The sequence below is a fragment of the Theropithecus gelada genome, chromosome 8 (genome assembly GCF_003255815.1).
Source record: "Theropithecus gelada isolate Dixy chromosome 8, Tgel_1.0, whole genome shotgun sequence".
In the NCBI taxonomy this organism is placed as follows: Eukaryota; Metazoa; Chordata; class Mammalia; order Primates; family Cercopithecidae; genus Theropithecus; species Theropithecus gelada.
This window is the reverse complement of record NC_037676.1, coordinates 105,778,331-105,791,878: the sequence shown is the minus strand read 5'-3', so window position 1 is coordinate 105,791,878 and position 13,548 is coordinate 105,778,331. Positions and strand designations below refer to the sequence as shown.

The following is a 13,548-nucleotide window of genomic DNA, read 5'->3' as shown; positions in this document are numbered from 1 at the left end:
ATCTTGGATTACTTTCTTTTTCTACTTTATTTCATAGCTGCTTTTAATCTTTATATGCCAAAATTAAACAACTGATTATATCCTAAACCCTGTCATGAAGTTTAATCATAACATACAGTACTATACATCTTTTCATTAAACCAGACTCTTGGGTAAAAATTACAAAAAATAATATATGAAGGCACACTTATGTAGAGTATGGCTATTCAACCAAACATTCCAAAAGAAACTACTTCTTGTGGAAAAATTAAATTCAAATATTTACTTACTCATACTGGAATATAAAGCTATGCTGCGTCTTTTAACATGACCATCGGATAATGAAAATACTGCATATGAAAATATTTCAATGACTCTTCACTATGTTAGTCATATGGTAAAATTATTTACTCCTCTCCCTATAAAAATAAATACAATTATTAACTAACATGACTACTACTTAGGAATAGTACTTAAATTCACACTTCTTGCCCCCAGTCCCTCCACCCCAAACCCAGTTAAATCAACATTTTAGCTCTGGAGGAAACTGTTAAATAAATAAAAAGTGTAACGCAGATTGGCGGTAATTTGAGGGCAATATACTATTAGAAACTATAGTAAAACATATATAGTAAAATATTATTTCAGAGATATTGTGGAATTTGTATCTCTGAATACAAAATACATTTTAAAACATAAGAGTAGTTCAGTATCTACTTTATAAAAAATATATATCCAAATTTATATCTACTGGCACTCTTTAGTGGAATGTCATAAGGAGAACAAACGGCCCCCCAAAGATGTTCTGTGCTAATCGCAGGAACACATAAATATGTTTCCTTATATGGCAAAAAGAACTCTACAGATATGATTAAAATAGGGAGATTATTCCGGAATATCTGGGTGAATTCAAGCTAATCACATGAGTTCCTAAAAGAGAAAAAAATCTTTTCTAGTTGTGGCAGAGAGAGATGCAATGACAGAAGAAAGGTCAGAGAGATGGCATCGTGATAAAGATTCAAAATACCCCATTGCTTGTTCAGAGATATAGCAAGCTATATGCAAGTACCAGAAAGAGGCCTCTAGGAGGTAAGAACAGTCCTAAGCTGAATATCCAACAAGAATCTCGGTCCTATAACTTAAAGAACACAATTCTTTCAACAACCCAAATGAGCAAGGAAACAATCCTCCTACAGTTTCCAGAAAGAAATGCAGCCCTGTCTACACCTAGATTTTGGCCCAGTAAAAAAAATATATATGCTAATAAAAGCATTAATTAATTATTTCAGATTGAAGACAGCTTTTAGTTAAAAGGAATTATGTGTGATAAAACAGATTTCCATCTATGTGCCTGGGAAGCAAAGTATTATAAAAATGATAACAGATACCACATATGCCAACAAAACAAGATGAATGTGAGCACCACCTCCATCTGTCAACTGAACAATACCAAAGCACCAAACACCACTGTGGTTATTCTACTACCTAGTTATATTGTTTAGAGTATCCTTTTTCCCTAGTTTTAGCCTCCCAGAAGCCTAATTACAGGATGCAAGAAACTACCAAACTATTTTTCTCTTCGAGCTGAACATAAGCTTCATTGGAAGAAAAAAAATGCTAAAGGGCATTCCTCCTGTGCCTAAAAGAGCATTTTTCCAGTTCCTCTGTTTAGCAGAACCTATCAAATTATTTGTATTATATACAAATACTAAATGTTTATAACCATATAACTATACAAAAGTTGTGAATTCCAAATGCCTTAAAAAGCATGTAGCTAGCACCATGTTGTACGAAAAGTAATAGAGTTTTGACAGGTATATATAATATAGATATATGTTCATAATGTATAAACTGTATTAAAGTTGTTAGTTCTTGGCCAATTAATTTATACTATCTAGTTGTCTTCAATTTTGTAGGTTACCTATATTAGAAAGAAAGTAGGTAAAATAATATATTACTCCTGTGTCAAAACCTTTTATTAACTTTCCCCTTTCCATAACCCTACCTCAATTCCTATTTCTGGAACTTTCCATTACAAAACCCAAAATTTATCTCCCTTTTATAATACAAGCACTTTCTGAAATTCTGCAATAATTCAGTAAGCTAATATAAAGATGCCCAGAATCTTCACCGACTTCAGCATGTCATTTCCATAACTAATCTCCTCTCTATATTTTCCTAAAATACATGCACATTTCCAAAATTCCCTTAGAGGGAAGGAAATTTGTCCTTGCTAAGCCTAACATATAAAACAAAGATTGTGTGATAGTTTAAAATATACAAAGAATGAAATAAAACCAGAGGGTGAGAAATTCATTGAGACTAAGTTATCAATGGAAGTAGGGAATATTCAATAAAAGGATGATAGTCCTGAAGTTCTGAAAAGATTATATGGTGTGAATATATCCAGTAGAAAAAGTTTTATAAACTAAGATATTAAGAAGGGTTCCTTCTAATTATGAATGGATTCCAAGAGCCCTAATCTTACTTTCTCCCCTTTGTTCTTTGTCCTTTCTTTTCTTCTTTCTCCCTTTTGGCCCTTTTTACTACCATCCCATTATCCCAAGTTGTAGTCACTTCTAGTACTCACATCAATGTTACAAATGCTCTAGAATAACTAAAACAATAAAATAAGCCACTTCACAACTGCTCCCTCAAAAGAACACTGGTCCTGGGACCAGATGACTTCACAGAGCTAACGATAAGTGAGATAAGCAGATACAGGCAGATATATATTATGTACAGTAGTCAGTTAAGCAAGTCTGGCATCATACGAGTTTACCTGACCCTTAACACACAACTGTCAAATCCTGGCAATTTTGGCTCCTAAATTTTTCAGAAATCTGTCTTGACTCTCCACCTCCACCTCTACTGCCTTATTTCGTATCTTCATCATTTATTACCTGGATTACTGTAAGAATCTCCTAAATAGTGATGAGAGTGTTTTTTGTTCCAACAGAAGTCTAATTATATTGTGTCACTGCTTAAAATCCCTCCATGACTCCCTACTGCCAAATCCAAAGAATAGCATAGAAGGCTTTTTAGGCTCTGAACCTTGCCATCTCTCCAGTCTCCTCTATTGATGCATCTCCATTTAAATCTGTGCTCTTCTGAACCACTTCAGGCAAATTTCTTGACCATGTCCTGCGTCATTGTCTTCTTTTTTGTTTGTTTGTTTTTGTTTTTGTTTACAAATGAAGGGTTTTGGGGGCAAAGAGGAATTGGGAGTTTTAGGATATTTGCTTACAGAACAATCTGCCCAGCTAACATCTACTCATATTTGAGATTCAGCCTAGATGGCATCTTCCCAGGACTGAATCAGGTGCTCCTCTTGTAAAATATATCCATGAAACACTGTAGTGCATAGTAGTCTCCTTGCACTTACCATGCAAAATTTTCATGTGGTTTATCATGTTTCTTACAATAAACTCCTTAAGAATTACCTAATAATAGTTAAATTATTTCAACACCCAGAGATATCTGCATTTCATTAGGTGACTAGAGAATACAAAAGTTTTTAATATCTAGCAGTGAAACTTTCAGAAATTTTAACAGGACAAACTATGTGACACCATATAATACAACACAGTATAATCAAGCAATACCACAGAGGCAAGAAACTACTAGTAAGATTAGTCTGACATATTTTTTACTATGGTTATAATGTACTAAAAACACCTTATCGGTATTTTTTCATGACACTTTACATTTTTATGTGTTCATATGATTATGGTTGGCCTTAGATGGTCTGTCCCTGGAGGGCATGAACTATTTCTATCCAAAGCATTCTGTGTACTCCTTATCAGTCAGCTGTGCTAAACACAATGGAAATGTATTAATTCTCTTAATCACTTTTACAGCCAAATTTTCCCTAATTCCTAATATTCCTTAAATTAAAAAATGATATCTATCACAATGTTCTTCTGGTTTCTAGTCAAAAAAGATATGCTCTTAGTCCAAAAGAAAGATAAGCTGTAATCATACACCAACACTGTAAGTTTCCTTCCATGGAAAATAAGCAAAATTGGGCATATGTTTAAAAATTACATTTGATTTCAAAAATAAGGGCACTACTACATGAGCAAATCTTGTTTCTTAAGATTATTGGAGTTCACCTTGAAAGTTGGTACCACCTAGATGAACATAGCATTTCATTCCCAATGTGCGTTCATTCACCCAATTAATATTTTTGAGTACTACTGTGTGTAAGGCATTGTATTAAATTAGAAGTTGAGGCTGCATTAGTGAACAAAACAGACATGGTGTGTGCTCTCTTTGAGTTGATAATCTAGCAGGATGTACAGACCATAAACAAGTAAATAAATCATTATAAATTTTGAGAAGTATAATTAGGGAAATATAAAAGGTATTGTTTTAAAGAATAATGGAGAGAATCTATGTAAGAAAGAGTGGTCAGAAAAGAGCTCTCTAAAGATCCAAATTTGAAGCTAAGCCAGAAGGATGAGAAACCAGCAATCATACAAAGCTTACGTGTATTTGAGGGGTGATGTGAAGATGAGCGTTCTAAGCTCAATAACCATACTTCAGAATTAGCTTAACCTAATATGGTTCTCTGGGTTCTTAGATATAATGTGAATAAGACAAATATGTAAATACAGATTTTAGTTAAATAATAGAGTAAAAAGTTTAACCTAGGCAAATCTAAAGTCAATTACAAAGTAGTTTCCACAAGTAAGTCCCCTCAATTCACCTTTGACTATGAGTATCTTGCCAATTACCAATAACTTGATGTCAGTGTTATTTTCACTGCTATGTCTTAGTTATCAGGCTCCTTAAGAATGGTATTTGCTGAGGAAACTACTTTCAAGTTGTCACCCACCCTCTCCCCATCCCTAGTCTTCTAAACAAATAACAAAGTCACTTAAAAGCCTTCCAGGCATATTTTGACTTCATAATAGACAAGGAAAAGAATCTCTCAATTTTTAGAAAATAAGAAAACTTCACCCAGCAATCCTATGATAATACTAAGGTTTCAAGAGAGCTAGCTATATCAGTTAACAATAATGATTATTTATTGCACAACTACTTATACCAGGATACTTAATCTATAACAATCACAATCCTTCAAAATAGGTGTTATTACTCAAATAGTATAGATGAGCACACTCAGAGTTTAATAATATAAGCAACACGTTACCATTATTAATTAGTAAAGTAAGGTGTCAAGTCAAAATTCATGTGGTCTATCAAACTTGCTTCCACTACCTCTTTCTTCATCGCACAATACAATGAGTTCTTTATCAAAATCTATTGTCAAGAGGAAGATATTATTTAATTGCCCTTACTTTAAAATATAGAATATATACAAATTTATTGGGTACTTTCTCATAAAATGTAAATCAATTTTTTGTTTGCTTGTTTTCTTATAAAATGTCTATCAATTTTTTAGAATGCATTTCGAATCCTTAAAAACTATAGTTTTTCATTTTTTTGGCAATGGCAACATTGGTTTACATATGCAATTTTTATTGAAAAGTATTCATGATTCAACTGGTAGTTTTTAAAAATACTAGAATAGGGAAGGTCATTCTAACAAGATCACAAACCCAAAATCCATAAAACAAAACTACAATAAATTCAAATTTTTTTAACCCTCACCAGCAAAAAAGGCATAAACAAGTTCCTAAAACAAGTAACATGTAAGAGAGTCTCTACAAATCACTAAAAATTACTAATAGAAAAAGGAATACAAATGGCTCTAACCAAATTTTTTTAAAAAGGCTCTCAATCTCTCTGATAAGAAAATTGCAAATAAGTCTACAGTGGCATCTTTTTCATTGAAATATTGGTAAAGATTGCCACACACTGAGTTGGCAAGGATGTGGGAAAGTCTCCTTAGTACACGTCACTTATACGCATTTCCTCTACAAAAGTAAATTTCACAATATTTATTAGATTTAAAATATACTAACCCTTTGACCCAACAACTTTGTTTCTAGGAATCTGTCTCAAATATACATTCATACATGTAGGAAATGTATGTACAAAAATATTTATCACAGATAATACTGTGATAAATACTAAAAATTACTAATGACAAAATACTTAGAAAAAAATTTAAATACCCACAAATATGGTACTACTTAAAGAAATTACAGAATATTGATTAAAAGGGATAGTATATATCCTATATCCATTAAAATTAATGAAGCAGCTATATAGTCACAGATGTGGAACTGACCTCCTACAAAGCAAACTGTAGGACACATTTGTGTTTTTACATTTACATCCATCCATATATACATGTATGAGCACACACATACACACATATACAGACACACATACAATATTATATATACACAAGCATTCTTATGCATAGACTGTCTCTGGAAGAGTAGACAATATAAAATATACTAGTAACAGTAGTTGGCTCTGGGTGGGGGAAATAGGTAGCTAAGAAATTTGGGGGCTGCAGAAATTTGGGGGCTTACACTTGTAATCCCAACACTTTGAGAGTCCAAGGCAGGAGGATGACTTGAGCCCAGGAGTTCAAGACCAGCCTGGGCAACATAGGGAGACCTCATCTCTACAAGAACAAAAAATATATTAGTCAAATGTCGTGACACCTGCCTGTGGTCCCAGTTACTTGAGAGGCTGAGGTGAGAGAATCGTGTGAGCCCAGGAGGTGGTGGCTGCAGTGAGCCGTTACTGCACCACCTCACTCCAGCCTGGGCCTCACAGCAAGAAATACTCTGTCTCAAAAAAAAAGAAATTTTATTTCAAAATTTTATAAATTAACTTTGGAAAATACTTTTAAAATTGAATTATTTCAAAAAATAGAGAACTGCTCACTATATATGTGTTAAATATATATACTAATTGTTACCCTAATCTATCAGGAAAATTTTTACTTCTTGCCTTCCTTTATTTGGGGAGCAAATTAACCCTTTAACAGAAAATCTAAACTATGAATGAAAATATAAACATCAAGAAACACATAATTTCTAATTTGTGTCACAAAAAGCTTATCTGAAAGGCCATGATATGTACATATTAGAAACTGAGTATTTACTGAATGAATACTTCTCTATTGATTTAGTGGGTTTGCTTTCCTCAGACATTTTTTCACAATTTTTTTTTTCAAAAAAGCCCACTGGAAATTCAACTTTTAATAAATTATGCTTTTCTTTCAAACAGTGATTCTTCATTGTCCCACAAAATTGATAAGCTACCTCATTAACATCACCACAATTCAAATAAACAATTTATTAAGTACTTATTATGTGCAGGTGTTAAGGATGTTGCAAAACACAAACTCAAAAAAAGGGTAAATTTTGATTCTTCCCCTCAAGAAGTTTACAATCTTGAAAGACAAGACTTAAAAACATTAATCATCTGAATGTCTTGGAAGATTGAAAAAAAAAACATTAGTCAGTAAAAGGACATCATAAATTTTACTGATAAATTGAATTAGCCAAATTAAAACTGCTACAGGAACACATGAAAGGATTTTTTAAAGTAATTACTGATTGGGGTTCTACTGAGATTTTTAAATGCTTCCAAAATTATAGTACCTTGCTCACATGTAAAATGGTAGTATTTGATTATGATAGACTTCTTATGTGGATGTTCAGCTGAACTTTGAAGAAATTACTAATAATTAGGAGTACTTTTTAATTATTCAGGCTCCTAAGGTGAAAGATAACAATAATGGTCTCAGTTTTGATCATTCAGTTCTCTTATTAAAAATATCTCAAGCATGAATCTTTTACTACATGCATATTTACTTTAAAATTATATGCACCTAGGTATTGTCATCTATATATTAAACATTAATAAGGTTCAAATTCCTGCTTTTTCTCCACTTTGCATGAATACTTAATATAGCCATTGAAACTCATAGATCATGCAAAAATATTTTTATCTAACCATTGAAATATCTTCACACATCAAACGTACTTTTTAACATAATTGTTAAAAGGCAGCAGACATGCATTTAAATTTCAGTTTATTTTTCTCTCTACTCTTAAAATACATGTTAACTTCCAATGTAATGAACAGCACTAAAAAGAAACAAAGGATAGTGATGACCAGGTAAGTGAACCCCAAAACTTCATGGGAAATAGTAACCATTGAAGAATGTTAGTATTATTTTTCTTACTTATTTGTTATTTAATACTCAATATTGATAATGTATTATTTAGTAAACCATCAAAATCTTCAAAATAATTTTTGTTTCTCATTACTATAATTCCATTATAAAGTTTATTCATTTCCTCATTTCCTTGCCTACTCTTTTATTAAAAAGAAATTAAGAGCATTTAAAACCAAATGTCCAAATATATTATGCTTTAACCTCCAAATAACTGTTTGTTAAAATAAATATAACAAGAATTGTGAAACCATGAAAGTCATTTTGAGGTACGACCCCTTCCTAAGACTAAGTTAGGTGGCAATGCAAATAAATATTTAAAATAAATCTGAATATATATTTTTCATCAGTGTAATTTTATAGATTGTATAAATAGGTATTTAGAGAACATCTGTTTCTATCTAAACTATGTAAATATGAATACATAAATATTATATGTATTTGAATAGTATGTAGGTTTACATACAGATATAATATATACACATGTAGTTACCTGGAAAACCCTTTTACAACATCTCTAACATACTGTTCATTTTGAATAATCCTAATACTTAAAAATCCACTTAAATTTCTATATTAAAACAATAAATAAACTTAGAACTACAGTGAACTAGCCACATAGTATTCCTACTATGAAGAAATAAAAACACATTTTATATTTAAATAGGTAAGTCAAAAAAAAAAAAAACTACATTTAACTGGAGCATCATTTTGGCCACACCGATTTTTATCAATGATAGTAAAAGGCAAAAGTTCATATTTAAATATCAAACTGCAAGTCATCAAAAGCTTGGCATTATTAGCATACAAAATAAAGTCAGGCACTGTAAGAAGCATGCTCAAAAAGCTTCGAAAAATAATGCTTTATTCTTCCAATAGTTGGAGTAAACTGCTTAAGTTTCTTAATTTCTTCATATCCCAAGGCTGTTAATAAATAGCATTCCCAAATAAGTATTCAACCCTAGAAATTAGCTTTCATGAAGAAATTCTTAATTTCAGTTATGTCAGAAACATATTTGCTGTTTTAGTCACTCAATATTTTGTGAGAAATAGTATCTTTCTCTAAGATTTATGAATATTTGTTTGTTACTATAAATTAAAGTTGTATTTTTCATTAAAATATGAAAATGTATACCTATTGACAATGAAACCTGTTTCTTTATAAGTACATGGAAGACAACTAAATTCAACAACCTGCTTTTAAAATGTACCTGAAGTGAGTGTATTAGTTCCTTCACAGAGGAACTCTAAACTTTCAATTGTATATTTCTGTAGAGAATATAGGAAACGTGTAATTGATAAAACGCAAAAGAATCATCTGAATAACTCACTTCAAAAAAAGAAAAAGTCCAAGTTGGAAAAACATAAAAAGGTTACACATCTTCTGAACAACCTCTTTCACAAACTGAGAAATAAAATAACCATAAAACATTCAAAAGCAAACCTTGTAGAAACAAATCTCTTTGCTAGACTAACCAGAAAAGGAGTCTCAGAGCTAAAGATAACCCTGTCTGGACAGTTCCCTGGTGCTGAAGTTCCAGAGCCGGTAAACGGATGCCTGGGTGCTGCTTTCACTCCTCCCACCCTCGGAAAAACCCGGGCTGTCAAGACTGTGAGCACGAATAGTAGAACTTCACAAGGTAGGGAGTATGCCAAACTGCAGTGATGGTAGGAACTGGAGTCTCTTCAGGATTAAACAGATTTACTAGTTGCAAACAGGAAGAGCAGGAGAGTGCAGGGTGTTAGCACTCGCCGAGGGGGAGGGGCTGGAAGATGGCGGCGGACGCACACCCACCCGAGACGCGACAGAGCTTAGGCCCCTCGCCCGCACCTCCGCCCGCTGCCCGCAGCCACCGTGGGCAGCCCTGCTCTGTCCCGCGTGGCTGGTAGAGCCGCCCCGCGGAGGCATGGGACCAGGGTAGCCTCCGCATCCCCTGCCAGCGCGCCTTCGCCTGGGTCCGGCCAGGGAGCACCTGTGCACGGCCATATTGGATTCTGTGCCCCAGTCACCGTCTCCGCGCGGCGGGAAAGGAGAGGGTACGCGCAGAGCCTGGGTTCAGCCCCAGTCCCGCTGGGGCCCCGGAGCCAAGATGACCAGCGGGGAAATCCGGAAAGGCGCCAGGGAAAATCACACCGCCCTAAGGCTAGCCGCCCTCACCTCAGCCGGCCTTGGCGCCCTCCCTCCCCGACACACACCCCCGCGCTCAGACACCCAGAAAACAGCCCGGGCGGCCGGCGCTGGCCGCAGCCCTCGTGGCCTGGGCGCCGCCGGCGGGAGGGAGGGCGGCGAACTGGGGCGCGCAGGCGGCCGCAGGGCAGCGGCCGAGGGGGCGGAGGGCAGGGAGAGAGGCGGGAATATGGAGCCAGGTCCTTACTTGAGCACGGACTGCTCCTTCTCCTCTTCTTTCTTCTGCCTATCCATGACGGCCAGGATGATTTTCCTCTCCTCCTCCGTGAGGTGGCTGAGGTCAGGCATCTCGGGCTGCAGAGGCGGCTGAGAGGCCGCCGGGGTGGGAGCCGCGCGGCCCCGGGGCCCGACAGGAGCCGACATGTTTGGTGGAGCCGAACCACCCTAGGGAAGCGGGGAGGCAACTCCACTGGCAGCAGCGGCACCGGCGCGGCGGCTGGGGCAGCCTCCAGCGCTGGGACAAATACATACAAATCAATGGCCTTCAATCCAAGGCGACAGCCCCCCTCCCCCAAGAAAGAGCAGGGGGAGGGGAGGGCGAGCGTGTGGGGAGGGAGGGCTGAGGAGTGCGCTTCGGGAAATGTTTCTTCTTCCCGGGGGCGACGGGCTGTGAAGTGAGCGGTTCAAGGGAAAGGGGAGCTGGAGGCCGGGACGCGGAGTGCGCGGAGAGGCAGAGGAGGGTGGTGGAGTAAGGTGGCGGGGACAGCTAAGGGTGGGGTGACTGGAGGGAGCAGGCGGGAGGGCGACAGGCGGACCGGGGCGCGAGTGTGTCCGGCAGCGGTGGGGGCCGGGAGCGCGCGCGCCGCCTCCGAGGGGAAGGGGTGCCTGCGAACCAGCCCCCCGGGAACTCGCTTCGAGTGCCCGGAGGCAGAGTACTGCCGGCCCGAGGGGCACCCAGGCGGGAGCGGGGAGGGTCTTGAGGAAGCGGGGACGGTTTCCCAGAGAAGCAACTCAGCCGTCCCGCCGGCTGACGCGTCAAAGGGCTCCCGCGCGCCACAGAGGGAGAACTCCTCCAGGCACGCCCGGGAGAGGGCCGCGGGGCCAGAAACCGCCGCGGAGACCCCAACGCCACCCCCCTACTCCACCCCGGGCTACAGCGGAGAAGCGAAAGTGTAGAAGGTATGACAGGGGCTAGCGGCGGAGAGTCCCGGGGCCAGGGACCTTCGGCTGCCAACGCCCGGATCCAGGCGAGCTCCGACGTGCAGCAGGGTCTGGCGCCGGCCCCTCCTCATCACGCGCCCGGCCCAGGGTCGCTCAGCCGCCGCCGCCGCCGCCGCCCCTTGGGTCCATGGAGTCGGCGCGAAGGGCCCGCGCGCCCTGCGCCGCCGCCGCCGCTCAGTGCAGCCTCCCGCACCTCCTCCGCCCCTCCGCCTCCCGGGCTCTTCCCGCGGGGGCCGCGTCACCTCCTCGTCGCCCAGGCCAGGGCACCGCGGGCCCCCCGCGGGCGGCAGCCTCCCTTCCCGAGCGCGATCTCCAGGCTGGGGCCGGGGCGGGTCGGGGAGGGAGGGGAGACTGAGCGTGAAGGGAGGGGGCGCCCGAGTTTTCGGGGACGGAAGTGTGGAGAATACGAGCGTGTGAGGGGGCGCCCGAGATGTCGGTGGCGGGGGGAAGAGTGTGAGCGGGGGTGGGGGCAGGGGTGCCAGGTGTGGCAGGTAGGGAGGTAGAGGCGGGGGGAGTGGGGGGAGACCGGGGCGGGGAGCGTAAGTGTGGCAAGACGCCCGAGAGTCAGGGCTGGAGCTGAAGGTGGGTGACGGGGAGGGGGCACCCGGGTGTCAGGACCTGAAGAGAAAGAGTGCGCGTAGCGGGAGGGCCTCCGAAGTGTCGGGGCGGGATCCTGGAAGGAGGTAGGACGTGAGTAGGAAGGAAGGGTCCCTGGGTGTCAGGGATGGGGGCCAGGAAAGGGGCAGAGAGCTGGAGGCCCGCCAGGGGGCATAGCGGGGAAGGAAGGTTGGAGCGAGTGGGGAACGCAGGTGGTGTAGAGGGCGGGGACAGGGCGAGGGGCGCAGGGCGTGAGGAAGTTGTGGAAAACTGCGCTGGACGCTGAGAATGTGCGGAGGGATCCGGAGGGGAGGACGCGGGACAGCGCGGTGAGAGAGGAGGAGAGTTAGGGTTGGCTGGGAGGGTGCGAAGATGACGCGACCACTGGAGGCTGTGAGGGTGAAAGGAGTAAGAATCGTCTAGAGACAGGGGCTGGGCCGGTGCTGGGGCCAACGGCTTCTGTCTGTCAGGCCCTTTTTGGCGTTCACTCTAGTCTAGAAAGAAGAGGCGAAGACGCGAAGAGATCGGGTTAGAGTCAGATTTTCGAAGCACGGAGATGGGTTCAGTAACATAGGACAAAGGAAGACGAGAAAGCAGCTGCTAGAGAACGGAGGTGGCCGCCGCTGTCCTTTGCTCTGCGCGGGGCTGGGCACCGCCCCGAGAGCCCTCCCGGAGGGGGCGGGGCGGGGCCGGGTGGCTCGCCTGCTCTTCCAGGCGCCCTGGGCAAGCAATGCGGGTGACTGAGCTGGGGTGTGTGTGCCAGTGTGTGTGTGTGTGTACACACGGGTGAGCGTGTGTGCGCACCCCACCCAGACTTCCACACGCGCCCTGCTTAGTACCAAGCCATATTGTGGTCTGATGAGTAACGTAAAGCCTTTGGGGTTTATATTATATTTACCTTCTTGCTGTGTAGTAAGCGCTCTCCCTTCTCTGTTCCCCAGGTACCATCTGACTAGCTCCCCACTTAGAGCTGGGGACAGGCAAAGCAGCCCTGGAAGTCTCCTGTGATTTCTAAGCTTAAATGTCTGTTTTTCTTTTCTCCCATGCCTTGTAATTGGGAAGAGGGAAAAGTTTACTTAAGAGCTGTTTTTTTAAATTATTACTCATTTGTTTCAAGCAACATTCTCATACTCCAGATAATTCCATTTTCATCTCTTTGGAGCTGAGCAAACCAGATGAAATTATATGAATCCCAGTTTATTTAATTTTGTTTTAGAATTCAACAATTTTTATGAATTTCTAATCCAACCTCATCATCCTATGGGAAACAGAAGACCACCAAGAATAGCCAGCTGGTAAGTGGCAGGGCTGGAACTAGAACCTAGATATTTTTAAGCCACTTTGAAACCATGCTGGTTTTCAACCCTAGCTGCACTCTAAAATTACTTGTCTCACTTTTTTTTTTTCTTTTTCTAGTCATCTGAGTTGAAGATTCACTGGGTCACTTTTTAAAAATACCACCTGGGCCCATATGTCAAATGAATCAGACTCTGGTGTTAGGACCCTGGCC

At 40.8% G+C, this 13,548-nt stretch overlaps 1 protein-coding gene across 19 annotated transcripts in view; it reads right to left on the bottom strand.

Annotated features, from left to right (window-relative positions):
• RIMS2 (regulating synaptic membrane exocytosis 2) overlaps nt 1–11,256 on the bottom strand; it is a 728,068-nt gene extending 716,812 nt beyond the window's left edge. For 15 of the 19 annotated variants that reach the window (XM_025395349.1, XM_025395359.1, XM_025395356.1 and 12 more), the window contains exon 1: nt 10,468–10,782. In XM_025395349.1, the coding sequence (XP_025251134.1) occupies nt 10,468–10,643 (176 nt within the window). In that variant the 5' untranslated portion in view covers nt 10,644–10,782. Of the gene's footprint in view, nt 1–10,467 lie in introns of all 19 variants that reach the window. The other 4 variants (XM_025395354.1, XM_025395352.1, XM_025395350.1 and 1 more) reach the window with 1 other exon arrangement.
• Between the last annotated feature and the right edge of the window lie 2,292 nt (nt 11,257–13,548).